This window comes from Lutra lutra, chromosome 1 (assembly GCF_902655055.1).
Source record: "Lutra lutra chromosome 1, mLutLut1.2, whole genome shotgun sequence".
NCBI lineage: Eukaryota > Metazoa > Chordata > Mammalia > Carnivora > Mustelidae > Lutra > Lutra lutra.
Window position 1 is genome coordinate 184,851,506 of NC_062278.1, and position 19,205 is coordinate 184,870,710.

Here is a 19,205-nt window from a genome sequence, read left to right on the forward strand (position 1 = left end):
GTTTAATTTGAATTTCTGATCCCTGAAGGCAGCTAGACAGAATCATTCTAGTTCTTCATAAATTGCCTTCTATGATTCATTGTTAACTCATAAAACACACTCATTTCTATATTCTCAAACAGTTAAGGTAGTTACAGCATCAGACATATAAATTTTTTTTTGCACTATCTTTAAATTGTCATTGGAGAAGGAAATCGAGAATTAGTTGAAACTCCCACTTCAGGCGTGAGCCCCGTAGCATAGGAAAACATCAGAATTTATTGGTGTGTTTCTTTTTTTTTTTTTATCTCAAGGAGGGTAAGGTAGATGGCATAGAATCTGGAAAAAATAAAGTTTAGTTTTGACTGAATAGTCTCAAAGAGGGGCCCATGAATAGTAGAGCACCGTAGTTAAGAACTCACATGACTGTTTTAAATACTATTGATTTAAACCACTGGCTAGATTTTATGAATCACGGCGTAATTTCTAAGCCTTGGCCATATTTCTCAGTGCTAAAGCACTCTCTCTTGTGTGCCTTTAGCCGCTTTCCAGACATTCAACACAGGTTTAAATGATAGTAGTTACAGTGATCAATAGGTTAAGACCGGTACGATCACTCTTGCCGCTAATGACCTCAGTAGTAATGGGCAATAAAGTGTGGACTATAATAGCCTCTCGCTGGTACTGCATGCCCTTTGATTCCTAGTATTAGTAGGGACTAGCTACATGAAAAAGTTGGACGTTGGGAGTTAAGAGAGTGGATATGTATAGGCTCTCTTTCTTAACTGTTTAAAACCTAAAACTGTGCTCAGATTTTTTTTCCCCCTTTCCTACCCAGGCTGGTTTCTGGTCCATTTGGATATGTTTGTTAAAACCTTCCATAACCTATTTTCAAGACACGTTGGAGCAGAAACTGGGGAAATCTCAGTTTTATCACATTTATAAATTAAGCTCAGGCCCAGTTTGGAGGCTCACAAGCAAACTGGTGTGAAAATGTGGTTTCAGATAGTAAAAGCAAAGTTGAGGCCATCAGCATATATTAGCCCACTCCTGGTTATTCAGAGACCCTGTGCCAGGCAGGAGGATTATTCAGGCTTCTCGCCTCTCTCCCTCCTTGGACTGTGCCTGCTGCGTGAGCATCTTATTACTCACCAGCACCTCCATCAAAATGTCCAAAGGGAAAAAGAAGAGGAGAGTCAAGTTCATTGTACTGTTCAGTACCATGACAGTAACATTGTACTGTTCAGTAACTGTTCAGTTATTTAGGTTGAATAAATAACCCTGGGAGAAGCACATTTAACTATTGGCCATATGCAAGGGTTTCAAAATATCTGTATACGCCAGTCCTTTTTTTAACTTTTAAAATCGATTTTATTTAAGTATAATTTACATACAAGAAGATGCACTCGGTTTAAGGGTATAGTTGGAAGAGTTTGAGCAGTTGTGTACACTCAATGAAACTGCCTCCGCAGTCAAGATAGATGGCATTTCCTTCACCTCCAAAAGTCCCCTTGTTCCCCTCTCACACATAGACTTTCCATAGTTCTTTTTTAAAAATTGTGACCGAAAGATTATGATGACTTCTGTTACAACACTGTTAATTTCGTGTTCATCACCCGTTTAAATCTTACACCACCCTATTCCTGTCTGTTTTCCTGTTCATCACCATCAGAAATTTGGCTCAAGAATATTTATATTGTACGTCATCCAAGAAACGCAGAGGAAAAAAGAAACCTTAAACATGGTTCTTTTGTTTGCTTAATCAAACCTCCCTGTATGATGATGCAACTCTCAAGGAAAAGTAAACTTCTATTGTGATATGTTGGCTTTAGCAGCTCGAAAGATAGCGATTGGCACCCCATACATTTTGAAAAACTCAAAAAGTTTCTTGTGTGTGAAGGCGAAGTAGACGGATTGGAATTAATTTGTAGATGGTTAGATGTTTTGATAATGCCTTCTTGTGTTTGCCCTAGATTGAATGCAAGTTCACTGTTCTAATCATTGGTGATATTTCGTGCTGCAAAGTATCTTTTTAAAAGGATAATTTATCCATTCATATACATCTGTCCCTTTTTGCATATAAAAATAGTCAGACATGCCCATCTGTTTTAAATTACAGTGTATCTACATCTACACTTAAAAGGCCACTGCAATGGGAAGAATTCGATGATGACCTTCCAGAGTTAGGTTAATGAAATTTTTCAGATGTTCTAGCCAGTGTTTTCCAAACAATGCGAAACTTGCACATAAACATCTCCCCACACAAAACATGCCCACAACAACAGTGCAGCTTGTTCACTGTACATGAATCTGACCTTCAGGAACCATTTTTAGTTCATCAAAATTAGTGATGCTGAGAAATCGGGACATCAGTGCATAATGACTGTGAAATTAGGAATGAGAGCTCGCTATGCAAATGACAGGACAAATCATGTGAAAAAGTCGAGATAAACTGCATATTAAGACATTATGTTACATAAAATTAATACTGCATTTCTCCCTTTTGCTTACTGCTCCCCTGAAAGATTTTTTAATTCTTTTATCTTCTGATCAGCTATTGTCTGCCGGATTTTTTTTTTAAGTGGCACACAGGCAGAGTGCAAAACATGTTATTACCTTTTATTGTAATACATGAGATGACAGGAGATCCTTTTTAACAAAGTATATCCTTTACTGCTTCTAGCTTCTTGCTGTCACATGTTTGATTAGAAACCAAAGAAAAGTAAGATGCTTAAATATTACTGTTAGAAGACATACAGGTTTTGTCTTTTCTTTCATTGTTGTTTTTTCCCCTTTCCTTATCTTTTTATTGGGGGGGGGCGATTTTTCATGAAATAGTCTTCTTGTATTACGGGGACTGACAAAATGGTTCTCATGTAGTCTGCAAATTAAACACAAGTGCAGTGATTATTTTGAATAGCTAAATTACATTCTAGAAAGCTTGCAGAATTCATAGCATTGTCATTAGGTATCCGCTTGAATACAATTTGTGTAACCTTGGCCAAGACAGCCTGTCATTTTAATGTCAGTGTTTTATCTGAACAAGACATCATCCTTTCAGATACAGTGTGCAGGTTCCTTGCAAAGATGCCCGTGCAGAAACGTGTTAACAGTTGCAAATATGAAATGCTATCAAGTTCATCACTGTAGCTGTTTGTCACTGAAATGTCATGGAAAGCAGCTTTTAATGGTATCACATGTAATATGAAAGAATGGAGACATCTGTGTGCTGGGTGAATAAGGAAGGGTAAAACACATCTTAGGAAAGGTCTGCGTTGAAGTTCGCGAGGTGCGCCCAGGGTTCAGTCACCCACAAGACCAAGCATTCATTGATTGTCCTTTAAAGATCATTGTCCACGGAGGAAGTGGATCAGAGTAGCTCCCGCTGAGAAGGTACTGGTTCCCATTTGCCTTGTTCCCTAAAACACAATTCGAGTTTGCATTAAACTCCCTAGAGCTAATTGCCACTGAAGAGTCCTGCTTCCTAAGAAATCCAGAGCGTTGCCACCTAACTGCAGATAGCATTTGTTAGGTCTTTACTCCTTGTCTCCCTGCAAGGCTGGCTGCGCACCTATCAGTGCTGCGAGGGCTTCTTTTGTTTTTCTTTATTTCACGTAAACTCCATAAGAGATGAAATAGGATTCGTTGCCGCATCCCCTCCGGATAAGGATGCTGTGCGTGGGCAGTCGGTCAGTTCTCCAAGCAGGCTCGCGACGGTCTGCCGTTGACCCCACAAGACTGAGTGCTGCGTGCGCGCGATTTCCTAGCTTCCTATTTACCCTTCATTAACGTTCTAGGTTCCCGTGTCAGTGGCTATGATGACACCTCAAGTTATCACTCCCCAGCAAATGCAGCAGATCCTCCAGCAACAAGTGCTGAGCCCTCAGCAGCTCCAGGTCCTCCTCCAGCAACAGCAGGCCCTCATGCTCCAACAGGTAACCGTCCGTCCTCCTCCTCCCAGGGTCGGCCACTCCACTCACCGACCCCCGCACCCGATCCTCTCCTTTGCCCATTGAAGAGAGAGGCAGGACAGGGTGGCTGGGGCAGGACACTGAGTGGGCCCCCGAGTAATTGATGTAGTTAGCATCCCAGCAAGGGAGGGGTCCTGCCAAAGCGACTGTGGTTTGGGTCTGGGGAGTACCCGATGGACTGAGATTAGGGCTGTAATTGGACTTGGTAGAACTAAGATCTTTTAGGCTTATGCGGCTTTACGCTCTTTTATTTGGTAAGCCCAGAGGCTTCTAAATGGTGTGAATCAAAGCGAAATGGGGAGCGCGTTCGGAGCAGGTTGAAATGTGACAGCTCTTGAAGTCCCCATTTCAACTCAGAGGCTCACAGAATTTTTCTTTTAAACATCAAGAGACATCCCGGAGTTGGTTACTTTTAAGGTGCAGAGTTCACTTTCCTTCTTTCATGTATGCGGATATGCGGAAATGAACTTCTGGCCGCCACGTGCCACAGGGACCTCACGTTCAGACTTCCCGGACCCCTGAACCAAAGAGACACGATTCAGAACTACAGTGACAGAAGTGGCTGGGGTGAGACGGTGGGGACCGGAGGCAGAGCGAGCTACCCACGCTGTCGATGCGGACGCTCTCCACCCCGCCACCCTGCACAGCCCCACCCTTCAGAAAGCAGGCGCGCTTTTCACGATAGAGCTTGCCCAAACTCCCTCTGCAAGGGCACTGGATTTTGTTGTCCCATCAAAGGTCATCCCTTCCCTTATTTTAATTAGTTTGTGCAGAAAATGGTATGTTTTTCATCAGTTCATTTTGGAGATTACTTTTCAGACAGTAATGCCAAGAATAGTCAGGGTGCGCTGAAATTTATGGTCGAGTCTCAAACTAAAGGTCAGGCCATTACAGATAAAAGGATGCTATTTTTCAAATCGCAGTTGTGTATGGCACCGAAAAGGGACAGTGGGTTGGCGCTACCCTCTGTTACTTACCGTCCTCTCTTTCCTTTGTAGCAGCAGCTTCAAGAGTTTTATAAAAAACAACAGGAACAGTTGCAGCTTCAACTTTTACAACAACAACATGCTGGAAAACAGCCTAAAGAGGTACCGACAATACATATTTTACTTTCAAACCACAGATCCCAGAGGACTATCTAGTGGCTATTAAACTGTCATTCATCTCTTAAATGATTGCACAACTGAGCTCTTGGTCCGCAGCTCTCAGACCAAGAGCGGTGGTCCCGTTTTTCTCTGAGAGTTTGCTGGGTTCCGCTTGAGGGCTAGCCCCCAAGGCAGGGGTACTGCTGATGAGCACGGGGAAGTGGCATGGTGGGCTGGGCCTTCGGGGCTCTGCCCACACGCAGGCCAAACAGCGGGCGAGATGCACCTGCGTTCGGCACAGGTGTACTTGGACCCGCACTTGAGGTTTTCTCCGGCCCAGCCAGCTTGGGTATGTGGGGACGGCCCTTCCCTTTGCCAGAATCCTCTCTTGTGAGGCTGGACAGACCACAGGAGTTCGACCAAGAGTAAACGCTGTCTCTGTGTTCACCTTTTCTCACAAGTTAGGCACGTATGCTAATCGCTCAAGGCAGGTGTAAGATGGGACGACTCTTCTGAGCTTGGATGGTTTGGGCGTCCCTGACCAAACCCAGTGTGTCATGATGGCTTCCGTGGGCCCGGCGCTTGGTAAGAGCACACAGTTGTGGCACCAGGCCCCTCCAGCCAGTTGGGTGACCACTTCAGCTCCAGAAGCCGTAAGCCCTGCCCAGAGAGGGTATCCACATGTCACGTCCTGTACGGATCCATGTCGGTCTAGACCAGTCCTTGGGGGGAGCATCGGTGCACATGAGGGCATGACCGTGCCATCTTTCTCCTGATTTCAGTTACCCGAAGTCACTTACCTGCTCATGTTTTTACCGTGGCCAGGAATGCTGTCCTTTTGAGTGTTCTCCTCAGAACTCCCCGGTCTGTAGTTTGAGAAACAGCCCCCAGCCCCCTTAAACGGCTTCCTTTCCGGCCCCAAGCAGGTGGCCGCTGGTCATTAGTTTGGAAGGAGCCTCGCTCCGGGGACTCTCCGGGGCCCTGCCCCTCCTGTGAGCGTGGATGGCAGGCGGCGCTCCCGTTCCCCAGCAGGAAGGGCCCAGACCGTCTCCCTGCGCCAGCTCCTCCCTCCACATACACTGGGTGCTTAATCCATGCCCCGCCGAGCGTTCTCGCCGGAGTCCCATGCAGCAGCCTGGATGGCAACCCCCACAGAGTCGGACCAGTTTTGGGGTGAAGGGGAGGAGGTACTTTCAGGAAAATGCTGACACCACCCTTAAGTACAGTGGCGCGCCCCCGAGTGCTGCTGTAATAAAAAAGGGAACAGATTAAAAAGTGTCTAAAATGTAAATCTAAAGGACTAACAGTAATTAAAATGGAAATGGCACAGGGAGGGAAGGCATGTAATTGTGAGATATCACTGTGCAGAAGGCTCTCAGCTTTGTTTTGCTGGCTGTTTTTCTAATTCAGTAGGGCTTACTCATCAGTGGCAGTTCAATGCGCGTTAATGACTCTGGGATTGCAGGCATCACTCTGGACAAAGAAATGATTATTGTGCGGTCAAAAGAAGTTCAAAGACAAGAAGGGAATTTCAGTTTTTTCCTTAGAGATCCACATTCAAGAGCATATAAATTAAGCCAAATGTTAAAAACCACAGTCTGAAAGCTGACTTCAAAGTCACAACTCTCTAATTAATGAACTGCGAGCTTCAGTTTGGACAAGTTGTGGTTTGATGCGCCCATAAATCAACATGACAGGCCTGTTTCACAGTCTCAGACAGTGCTTGTCATTGAGTCACATCAGATGTAAACACAGCAGAAAAAAGAAGGGCTATGAAGGAGGTGCAATTGATCAACAGAATTGGTAAAAACCCACTTTTGAAGCACATTATGCATGATCACAGGAAATGGTTACAGCCTCAAGAGGTTTCCCCTTCTGCTGTTGCTTTTTTGAATCAGATTTCTAACAGCCTTCAAAAGGGAGAATAAGAATTATGGAGTTTCTCCCCTGTGGCTCGCAGGCAATAACCCCCTGTTGTTATTTTGTGCTTCTTTCTTTTCAAAGGCATCAAAATTTAGTTTTTTAAAGATCTTTAACTCTATATTTGAAGACAAACAAAAAAGGGCTGCCACTGTCATTCTTATCAGTTACCAGGGATTGTGTTTTTTCTTTCTGTTGCCACTTCTTATTAACCTCTTATTTGGTCTGTTAGACAGAGTTTGGAAGGCACGTCTGCACGCTGAGAGAACATGAAAGTTCAGACGAGCTCAGAGGGCAGATAAAGAAACGTGAAGGGGAAAGTTACGCGGCAGAAGGAAGGATAAAAGTTAACTCTCCCAAATTGCTGCTGTCAGAAAGGGGGCATCTTGGCACACAAAGATGATGGTGGTGTCTGAGTTTGGGAAGGGAGTATTTTGTATCTGAACAAGGAGAAGGAGAGACATTAGAGCAGCCTTTTAGCATCTCTAGGACTTGAGGTTTGCTGTGGTCATGTTCTCTCATCCACTTCCAAGGCAAAGGTGACTCACAACCCAAGAGACAGGTTGTCTTCACATCCCGAGGGGTAGGCAGACCAGCAGGCAGGTCCCCTTGGATCCCATTCTCTGTTCCTCGTGCTGGTGGGTTTGGCTGAGAGCTTTTGTAACCGTGATTAAGAGATCCTTATTTTCCCGAGGTAAGGGGGATAGGCTTCTGAAATTATCATGCACGTGGTGGTCCTTTTGTGCTAGGACGAAATAGAGTCACATGGTAGCAATTTCACGATGTGGACTGGTGGTTCTGATTTTAACAAGGTTTGAACTTGGATGTTGACAGATGGAACAAGTGTATTAATTTACTGAATCCCCAGTCATTAGTGGCTCCTAATTTTGAATCATCTGCCCCCCACCCCACCCCACCCCTGTCACCACCACCTTTTTCCCCTTTTTTGATTACCCCTCTGGTAAGACACTTGATCCTCAGCCAGAACAATGTATCTTCACTCAACTTGTTTCTAAAGTTGCCTTGAGATGTTTCCTTGGAAAAGTTAGGCTCCCTGTTGATCTGGCCCTAAGACCTTCTTAGGGGATAGATCTTCTGTAGCCCCATACAGCTCTTGAAGTGACTGCTTGTTAATATTTGACAGAACGGGTGTGGAAAATTGAAGGCAGAATTAATTTGCAGTGGAGCTACAAAAAAAGATCCCATCCTGTGCGGGTGAGGGAGGCTAAGTTGATTGTTTTAAAAGGGCCGTTCGTCCGGGCAGTTATGACAGTTTATGTTAAGGCAGCAGGGAGGAGCCGAAGAAAGGAAAACAGACCTTTGACTGCAGCTCTAGGGAGGGGATCTGAAATGCAAGGTTTATCAGGGCATTTTCGCATTTTAACACTGACTACTGACCTGTCCAGGGGACTGCACGGAGACCTTTTTTGTATGCATTCAATTGGGAGAAGTAAACAAACGGGCTCGTATCCTGTGTTTGGTAACCGGGTGGGGAGCACAGTTTGGCAACCAGCATTGCTTTTAAATTCTTTCTTTGGACAATGGGCCTTGTATACTTTCACATCCTGGCTTTTCCAACGCGGACAGCTTTCATGAGCTTTTCCTAGGGATGGCCACAGAGACAACAGAAAAGCCATCAGTCATTTTATATAAATACAAAATTTTTAAACATTTCATTTACAGTAAGACAGGAAACACCCTCCCCAAACTCCAGCACCCCCTCTCCATTCTTTTCTACTTCAAGAAGAGCTGGTTCCCCCATCTTTTATTGTATCCATGTTGGGTTTTGTTTTGTTTTTTTTTTTTTTCTCTTCCTTCCTTCTTCTTCTTCTTCTTCTTCTTCTTCTTCTTCTTCTTCTTCTTCTTTTTAAGTGTCATGAATTAATATCTGTTGAGGAAGTGAAAAAATCATTTTGACATGAATATAGCTATCATTGGGTTTTACATTAATGTGATAACATGGGAAGGGGTGAAAACAATTGGATCATTTTATGCATGCTGTTCTTAAAATGAAAACACTGGCTTTTCATTTAAATTTATTTAAATTTTTGTTGTTAGTGGTATAGAATTTGTTTTTTGGAGTGAAACTCAATTAACTTTCTCAGTGGCATGGTAGTAAGTCTGAAATTGGTTGCTAATAGGAGAATGATGGTTTTTACTGTAAAGTAAACTGCACGGAGACCAAAAGGAAACCACCATTTTTCTCTTCCTTTGAACTTGGCATCAGAAGGTCTTGATACACGTACCATTTTATGGCTGTATCAGATCAAGGTCATGTGTTAGGTTAAGTGAATGCAGTTGTTTGTAAAGTATAGTTATTAGAAGCTCTGAAAGGGTTGTACAGTCCCTTTTAGTTGCAGAAGTCTTCCTGATGTTGTGAATGATACTCAGAATTAGGAAAACCAATCTTGTGGGGTTTTTTTTTTACTTTTTTTTGGGGGGGGAGGCCACAGTTTGGCAAGGGTTAATTCTCCTTTCATAACTGTTAGCCATAATGTGGCTAAGACCTCCACCTTGATTTGATTCCTAGCAGATTAAGGATATTAGATAATTTCCTTCTATTTATTGTACTACTGCACTGTATTATCTTTCTATCACTCAGATAATTACTGAGGAAATCTACATTAATTTTTTTTGGCTGGAGCGAGGCCTGCTAAACACAGGAATGATGTATTGATGTTTTACACAACAAAAGTTTTCCTCCTGTCATTGTCCAATCAACAAAAAGATATTTATCATACCGTAAAGCCCCTCTTTTCAAGAACAAAGCGGTTGGGAAGCAGGACAGGCCAGCCGACCTGGGGGTTTCTGAAACTAAAGCCAAGTTAAGGCATCTGAAGCTTAAAGTGTCCTTCACATTAAATACTCACAGTCGAGTACGATGTTGTTTGCTAAATTATGAATGTGTGTAATTAAAATCTAGTGGCTGTTTCTATGAAAGATTTACAATGTTATTTCATCGTTTGTCATGGCTAATTAACAATATTAGATGAAGTTTTTCTTCTTCAAAGGTCTGATTTTTTCTCATTTATTTATGTCAGGAGTGATAAACAGAGTAGTTAAAAGCTCCCAGTGCAGGCAAGAGGAAGGCAGCTAGTTCTTCCGTGTACTCTCCGAGGTTCAGGGTTCAAATCCCCCCAGACTGGAATGGCGCCTTCCATTGCTCTGTGGTATGAATCACTGAACGTTTCAAAGTCTGGAAGTTCACATCTCAACTAGAAACGCTCAGGCCTTTCAAACTGTAGGAAAAGCTGACTTGATGGAAGAGTTATGTTTTTGTGCCGCTGGCCGCGGAGGGCAAGTACGTCCAGCCCCCCCCCCCCATGCCCCCTCTCCAGCTCTCTTCCGACGTGCTCTGTCCTGTCCCCGTCACACCAGCCCTGACCCAGAGCCCTCCACTAGACCCCCTGGCCACCATTGTTGGTGTTTGACGGTGACGTGTTTTGAAACGTCCCTCCTCTGAACCTTCCTCGGGAAGCGGCCCCATCTCATCCACTTTCTCCCTGATCTCTTGCAGCAGCAGCAGGTGGCTACCCAGCAGCTGGCTTTTCAGCAGCAGCTCCTCCAGATGCAGCAGCTCCAGCAGCAGCACCTCCTGTCTTTACAGCGCCAAGGCCTCCTTACGATTCAGCCGGGCCAGCCTGCCCTTCCCCTCCAGCCCCTTGCTCAAGGTGAGTGTTCCTGACCTGGCAGGCACCGCTCCGCGGAGACGTCGGGGCCAAGGGGCGGGGGCTGTCCGCTGGGATACTCCGGCCCATCAGGAAGCGTGTGGGCCATCCAAAACAAGCATAGGCAAACCAGAGAAAAGGCAGGGCGAGGTCCAAGGAGGGACCTTTGTAGAAGCCGAAGGGCTCGCTCGTGGATGCCAGAATGAAGACATGTGGGGTGGGCTGATGCTGAGCAGTAGCCGAGGAACACCCCCCACCCCCACCCCCCGCATGCTTTCGGAGTAGGAGACAGCAGTGCAGCTGGGACTCAAGGACCAGTTCAATCCGATCAAGCACTGCCCGTTTGGAACCACAGATGAATTTTCTTGAAGGCATTTGTTTAGCCAATGGAAGGTATATTTTTCTATCACTGTAACTTGTTCTGTTGGAAAGCTTAGTGATGCTTTTGAAATGCCACTTTTTTAGTTCTAGAGATGAATTCAGGTTTATTCTCTATATTGAGAGTAATCTCTTTTGTCGGGTTTTCTTTTTTTTTTTTTTCATTTCTTGTTTGTATCCATATGTTGTTGTTTTTTTTTTTTGAGCAAGATCTACACTCATCAGAACAGGTAGCATTTCTACCTCCTGCTCTTCAAAAACTAGAGTTCTGCGCAAGGGAACTAAATTTCACAGATTTAAAAGTTTCTCCTGAAAAGCCGTTGACGCGTGATTACCATGGGTGTTGGACCTCAGAGACAAGTGAGGATTTCTAGCCGTTTTAGGACATCCTCGTGGTTTAGGCATGTCTTTGACGTGCGTAGTGTGCATGCACATGGATCACGCGGAAACAGCGCAGGACAGTGTGGAAGGAGAGAAGAAAGTGTCACACTGTGTTTTGAAATACAGTTCCCCCCACACTGTAAGTGGTGTAGCATGTTCCAGCCCCCTCCTCAAGAACCCTGGTCTTGGCAGTGGCAGCAGGCTCAGATGTGTGTGTGTGGACCTTAAAGTCTGGTAGCTAATGCCTTCGGTGTCTTGGATTCTGTTGCCTTCTAAAGAGGCTTGAAAATGTGGAACCTTCTTCATGGTGATTAAGACGCTCTCATTTGTTCAGTAACTTTCAGTGTCATGTGGAGCCAGGGAGGCACGTCTTCATCCGAGTCTTCTCTCTGGAGTCAACCACACCCAACTTACATCTCTTCCAGGGTTTTCTGGTTTTTGTTTATGTTTTCAGTGTTGAAACTGGTGCTTTCTCCCTTCCTGTGCCTCCTGGCCCTCCTCCCCTTTTGGCCACTACATCTCAACTACTGGATACACGGTCAGCATCTCCATGGCTGTCCAAAGAGAAGGTTTGGTAACAGAGCAGTACGAGGGGAGAAGAAAGGACACAATGGCGAATGCATTTTTGTGCTTGCACAATGTTGTAACGTGCATTAATTACACCTTCAGGTTTATTGTTGGAAACCTTGCAGGCTGTTCAGACACACCCACTAGACTCGGGCTTCAACCTCTCATCTTTTCCCACTGCTCCTGTACTATTAAGTTTGCTCACTAAGGTTCATTGTTATAGTACATCAGTTAAGCTGTCCGAAAGAAGGCAATTGGGCAGCGACAAGACAGGCTCATGTGTGATGTGAAAGAAACGAATGTGGTGATGCATGAAGTGTAATCTCTGCAGTAACATATCAGAGACACCAGTAGGTAATTCACTAGTCATGGCATTGATTGATATGCTTTACAATCTGCTATTACTATTAGCCCCTGCAACGTTAGGAAGGAGCATATTTAATATCTGAGGGGTGCCCCGATGTGTGTCCAAGATACCTAAATGTAAATACGCTATTTCGTGAGTCAGGTTGTGGCAGCAAAATGAGCTCCCCATGCCATTGCCATCTTCTGTAGGCTCCAGAGGTGGGTTCTGTGTCTCCTCTCCCCTTGCCCAAAGTGGCTCGAGAATTCAGTCATGTTGGACTACAACCCAATTTTTTTTTATCAGAGACATGATCGCTTAAAACTGATGTCATTATGAGGTTTAAATCAACTTTCTGCTTGCTTGAACATGGTCACCTGGGTATGGATGTACAAGGACAAAAAAAGGTTGATCAACTCTGTTTGTCTTTGAGCCAGGGATACCTGGGGTTGTAAAATTGAGTTCCATGAGCAGTAATCTGTCAACTGTCCCCACAACATACATTTTTTAAGCCGGTGTCTGCATTTTCTTTTATAATGAAGGGGTTGGTTGTCCTGGAAAAAGAAATGTAGCAGGGCACAGGGTTAGGTGTTAAAATGCCAGGGACGGCCACTTCGTGATATAGTCATTGTGATTCTTTTACGTACCTGCTCGTGGCCTTGGCTAAGTCACCTTAAATGTGCAGAAATGTGAAAGTGTGAATAGATAGAACGTAATATTTTGGAGGCCTTTTTTTCTTTTTTCCTGAAGGTTTTATGGTATAAAACGGAGGGACATTTTTGTTGTAAGAGCATTGCAGGATCTTCTCTGTTTTACGAAATGAGTGCGTACGCTTTTCTCCCTGGTCTCTTGAAGCAGCTGACCCCCTAATGTTCATGCTCATTCTGACCTCTTAATTTTGAAAATATGAACTAGAGATTAGGTGTTCGACAGGTGTGCGCGCGCGCGCGCGCACACACACACACACACACACACGTTAATGAATTTGTTTAACCCAGTACTATTATTCCTGTCTACCATATTGGAGGGAATATGTGCTGCTTTTTGGAAATTTGATATCCATTTAGTCTGATGAGTGACTATTCTGCCTTTTATCTGTCTTAATTCTGTCACGAGATTGTGACTGTCAAATAACAGCACCTTCCAGTAGATGGTATGCATTGGAGTAATAGTTTAACATTGCTAACAAGGTATAGTAGCACTGATGGAGAAGAATGATTTGACTGCTCTCTGTAAGTCTGATGAGAATGTTCTCAAACGTAATTATCACGGTGAGATTTGACCCACAAGCATACCTGTCGTCAGTCAGTTACTGTTTTCTCTACCAGTTCCCCTTGTGAGGGGTGAAACTGACTGGCCAGCCCCCTGGAAGAGAAGGAGAGCCGAGTAATGTCAGTGTACTTTGGAGGTGTAACAAGTGTAACCCGACATTTCGCCTTTGTCTTTATTTGCTGGATGAACAGCTCACTCCTAAAACAGCTCCAAAGTTCCTGCTTTCCTTGGAGGGAAAGTTGTTAGAAGCCGTTTTTTTCTTCCATTTTTTCACTTCCCATGCAGCTGACCCAGAAATCCATTAGTTGGAGTTGAAAAATGGGCGGCTCGTTCTTTTCATGTGTATTTACTCCCTAGAAAATAAAAATAGGTGTTGACTTGCATGGCTTTCTATCAATATGCTATCAACAGACAAGCCTAGTCACTATTGTTTCAACTGAGTAAACAGTGGTCGGAGGGTCAGCCATCTTCCCAGGTAATTGTTGGTGTGTGGACATCGGTGGCAGGCCTGTTAGCTACAAACACATCCCACATGTCACTTCGGAAGGTGTTTGAAAATAATAGCCCAGATGCAGCAGAACCGGACACGGGATTGTGGAGTGACCTTTCCCTTTGTTTAATTTGCCTCTGAGGCTTAATTTCAGGGGACAAGTAATAATTGAATATGCCTAATAACTAAATGCTCATTTGGGACAAAATCCATCAAAATATAATTGGCATTTGATTTTTATGAAGGGAGAAGAAAACTGACTTGGCTGTTGAGGATGCGTTCTAAGAATATCTGACCACTTAATGTATCATTCGAAGCCACCTTTTATAATATATATTAATTGCAGATACTTGAGCATTTGAACATTTTCGTGGAGAACCCGTGAGGAGAGACCAACTGTTTTTGTTAACGCTCCTCTCAGAAAGGCGGGGAAGGTTATTGGTCTGCTGTGCAATAATTTACTCCTCTTTGATATGCAAACGATCCACGGTGAATATAAAAAAATCCTATCAGACTCATTTCACAGTTCTTAACCACTCGGATTCTCTGGAGTCCATCGCCTCATTAGACCAGTGCTCTCCAATGCTAGCATAATTAAAATCTTTAACAGTTTAGCAAAGTAAAGATGTTTGGCTGATCACGTTGAGATGATTATCTATCCATTGTATTCTAAATGACAAAAATAAATTAAATTTAGACCTTGGCATTTTTTATTATGTGTTTCAAATGAATATAATGCACACAGCCTTCTTTTTTAATTCAATAGCTTAGGTTTGGTAAGAAACACGCCTGTTTCGGGTGCTGCTATATAGTCAGAAAATGGCAGGCTTTCTAGGATAGCTGTTACAGTTGATTGAAACAATGAGCCGCAGTCCAGACATCCAGTTCTAATGTGGAATTGCCTTGTGCTGCACAGGGCTGACGATTTCTTGTAGCTGTCCTTTTGAAGGACTGGCTGTGGTGGTTTGCTGTTGTCCGCACCAGCAGGTCCATGGAGGTGGGTTTCTGGAAAGCCTGGGCTGGGGAGGCATGCCTCCACAACACGGGTGATGAGGCCGTAATAGTGAGATTGACATACTGATGGTTTCTTCTCTTGGGGAAAGTACAGGTTTGACTCTTCCTACTTAAGACCCATGCCCATGCTGACCCCCTTAAGAAACAAGAGAACTTTATTACTCCAAGTTTCTTTTACGTTTGCATTTTATTCTGCAATGGTTCATTAGCATTGATCTAAGAAATGACAGTAATAATAGTGTTACTTGTTAAAAAAAAAAGTTACACAGTTTTTCGGTAGACACATCCATCAATTAAGCATGTGGTACTAGAAACCAAAATTAATGAGGAAGATAGGTGTGTTAATGAAATAATCATAGTATAATCAATTTGAATGTTAAAAGTTGAAAAGCATTTCAGGAAGACGATATGAATTCATAATTTATGTCTAAAAGTGATTAATAAAAACTATATTTAATAACAAAGCTATTTGTCATCATTTAAGACTTAAGCACAAAAATTATTCATTTTGTGGTTCATGTTGTCATAATAGTAGAGTTGAACAAATTTACTTCGAGCCCTTCTTTGTGGCTGAAAATACAATAACATCTACCTACTCCTTTTCAAAAATCTGGAAACAACAGTTTGGATGGAGACCTACTGTCTTTGCAGAGTAACTGTGTTTTGAATCCTTTTCACGGAGGTCTTTTCTGTGTGATGAGGGCACTTCAACTCGGCTGTTCAGTGGGAGGACACGGTTGTTACTACCGTATTTGCCTTAGTTGGGAGGGGGGGAAAAACACACACACCAAAAAAAAAAAAAAAAAAAAAACCCAAAAAAACCCACCCTAACACTAGGCTTTGTTTACTGACTCTTTGATTTAATTACTGTTTGAAGAGGACGGAATTAGCTGTTAATTGATTTAATTATCCAATTTGTTTGTTTCAGGCATGATTCCAACAGAACTGCAGCAGCTCTGGAAAGAAGTGACAAGTGCTCATTCTGCAGAAGAAACCACAGGCAGCAATCACAGCAGTTTGGATCTGACCACGACATGTGTCTCGTCCTCTGCACCTTCCAAGACCTCCTTAATAATGAACCCACATGCCTCTACCAATGGACAGCTCTCAGTCCACACTCCCAAAAGGGAAAGGTAGGAATGAGCCACCGAGATGTGTCCGGAACAGTCCTCAACAAGGGAGGGTGGGCGGCCTTGCTCCACCATATCTCAGCGATCCCTAATTGGATCCATGTGACTTGAATGTGCATATAATTACTTAAGAATGTGTTCAATATGGTTTGGGTGTGAAGCATCTAATTATTTTCACCTTTTCAACATGGAATTAGCACTTAATGCAGATCTAACCTAAGCTTAAGAACCCAGGCTGAGATAGTTTCTCACTGGATGGGCTGGATTTCAAGGGTTCCAGGCTTCCTCTTCGTGCCCAGTGCTCAGTCCATGCATGCTGGTCGTCTGGGCTCTGAGCACCTTCCAAGGGAGTAGTAGAGTCTGGTATTGGCGATTTTGAATCACAGGTCAAGAAAAGGCAGAGAACTTAGCCACTACGTGCTGCCCTCCTTGAAGGCAGGGAGCCTGTCTTTTGCACTGTTGTGCCCCCAAGGAACATGGCCTTTTTCCTGGTCAGTGCTCAGTGAAGGTTGGAAAGATGGGGAGATGGGAGGGGTCTGTATATGCGCGCACACGATCCATGTCTATATGCACAGGTTTAAAAAAATAAGTCTTGACTCCTGGGGAGGAATGCAGTGCTGTCTCGGTTGCTGTATTCCTCTCTGGAAGTTAAGACTTTATCATTGTAGTTGCCCTCAGCTGTGCTTGAATGTTAGCTGAAGCCGAGTCTGTCTGAGATATCCGGAATACATCATGTTAGCAGATAGTTCTAAGAAAATGAAGCTGTTAATTCATGTTATTGGATCCTCACACCCCAGAAGCATTAATACTACTGTTGAATGCTTTTCGGAAGTGGAGTGTATATATATAATGCTCCTAAAATTAAAAACTTTTATTTTCAATGTACTATTTTTAAACGGTTTCCCATCTATTTCATATGCACAGTTTCCCCACACAGAATAAAAGAAACTTTCAAAGTAATGTGTGATAGTAAATGTCACTTCCAGCAGGAAAAACAAATTCTATATTTTGTTTTTTAATAAAAATGACTCAGTGAAGTTTTTTTTTTAATGATACTCTTCACTTGAGCAATTACAAATATAATTTCATATATTTCTTGAACTATTGAGCATTAAGAAGCCCACGGGTTTGATTAGATGTGTATCTTTCTACCAGCAACATTTTATCTATTCCGAGATCCGTAATCACAGGAAATGCTCTCTGAATATTTGTGCATGTGTGGGCGTGTGTCCTGGTCAAGCGTAAGAACGTGAGATGTTCTGAGAGATGGGGATAATAGGTATTTAAGCCAAAACTTGCAGTCATCCTTTTAAGAGCATTTTGGAACTTCTCTGGCAGACATTGGCAAAGTAAAAGATGTTTTAAATTTCCTGTTCAGAAGAATTCGAAGGATGGAATGATGGACAGTAAGATTGTGTGGAGGCATTGGGCCAAATGTGGCTTCTGTTGTTTCCAGTGAGGTTAGGTTTGTATGTCTGGAAGCCAGTCTTTTCTCTTGCTTTCTCACCTCTTACAGTGTCTTTGTAATTAAAAAATAACACTGAACCTTAGAGGGCTTTCAAGAAGATTCTAGGTTGCTGTCCTTTGCTCTACTTGCTTTTGGTGTCTAAGGTTGATGCTGTGCGTTTACTGTGGAGCGATCGAATCACATCTTGATCCACAGGCAGAGCAGGCCATCCACTGGGAATTGCTGACCGAAGCACTTCAGGTATTTGTGGCAATCTCTTCGGCCGTTGGAGCCCGCAAACATTTCCTGTGACACGAAAAACTCTTCTTGTTTAGATGCTCTGTGCTCGGTCCCATTCTGCAGGGTTCTGCATCTGTAGTCAGGTGACAGATTACGGGTAAGTCGGGTAGGAGAAGAATAGCCCTCTCAGGTCTGAAGGTGTGTTGGAAAGTAAATGGATCATTCCAGAAGAATAAGTTCGTTTGGATTGTTTTTACGATCTGCACATGAGTGAGACTTAATCTTCATTATACCACATGCCGAAATTAGAATACGGATCAGAAAAGAATCTGGGTTCTACTGAGCTGTCATCTGGCTGTAAAAACAGGCTGAATTTTCCAGTTACATATGCAAAGAAGAAGCGACTCTGAAATTATCTGCCACTCCTTAGTATCTTGGCTCTCTCCATTAACATGACCGGGTGGGTTCCTAGTTGAGGCTGAATAAAAAAGAAAATGCTGGTTGGCCTGTTTTCGCTGAAGCTGGTGAACAAGACTGACGAGCACCTTAGGTGAAAGATAGTTCGAAAGTTAGAAACTTACAGAATTGATCATGAAAAACTCAATCATTAGTTAGCCAGCTTTGTGTACGTACAGGTACTTACATAATGAGGTTTTAGCTGGTTTTACCTTCGGGTTTATTTTGAAAGCGTCAGTGTGATAATCCTGTTTAAGTAGTGGAAAATGTAAAAAGCTATCCCTCTAATAAAAATGTTCTCACTGCCTTGACGTTTGTCACAGCAGTCCCTCGGAGAAGTTTCGTCCCTTACTCACGAGTGCATTCATGAAATCTGTAACTTGGCCGGCTGTCGCTGATTTCGGTGTGCTGTTCATTCCTGCTCTGTTCTCCCAGCGCAGTCTCTGAACAAGCCAGAGCCTCGGCCACCGGGGATGGTACCCTAGCCCTTCAGACTCAGCCTCAGATGAACAGCTTAAGAATCCTCCCCAAAAGGTTCAAGAAGGCTCCATGCAAAACGGCATTGGAAAAAAGCAGTGGTATCCTGAGGGGCTTTGTTGGTGAGAGTAGTGAGAAGTCTCCTAGCCGCACCTAGGCTTGCACACTTCTTGGTCACCTGGAAACCTCCCCCTTCCCCACTCTTGCCCCTGTGCGTGTCGCGGGCTCCCGTGAGCAGCCGCTGTGGCAGCAGCTCTGGGGTTTGGTGAGCTGCAATCTGTTAAGGAGATAAATAATGTGCTTGGCACGACACTCCTACTCTCCTCTTTAATTTGTCTTACACAAGGAAAATTATAATTAAATCATTCAGGGTAAACCCTCGAGTGT

At 43.5% G+C, this 19,205-nt stretch overlaps 1 protein-coding gene across 12 annotated transcripts in view; it reads left to right on the plus strand.

Annotated features, from left to right (window-relative positions):
- The window catches only part of FOXP1 (forkhead box P1), a 586,984-nt gene that overhangs the window by 488,494 nt on the left and 79,285 nt on the right, over positions 1-19,205 (plus strand). For 10 of the 12 annotated variants that reach the window (XM_047746914.1, XM_047746908.1, XM_047746900.1 and 7 more), the window contains 4 exons: positions 3,777-3,914; positions 4,949-5,038; positions 10,473-10,626; positions 15,997-16,201. In XM_047746914.1, the coding sequence (XP_047602870.1) occupies positions 3,777-3,914; positions 4,949-5,038; positions 10,473-10,626; positions 15,997-16,201 (587 nt within the window). The remainder of the gene's footprint in view (positions 1-3,776; positions 3,915-4,948; positions 5,039-10,472; positions 10,627-15,996; positions 16,202-19,205) is intronic. The other 2 variants (XM_047746872.1, XM_047746885.1) reach the window with 1 other exon arrangement.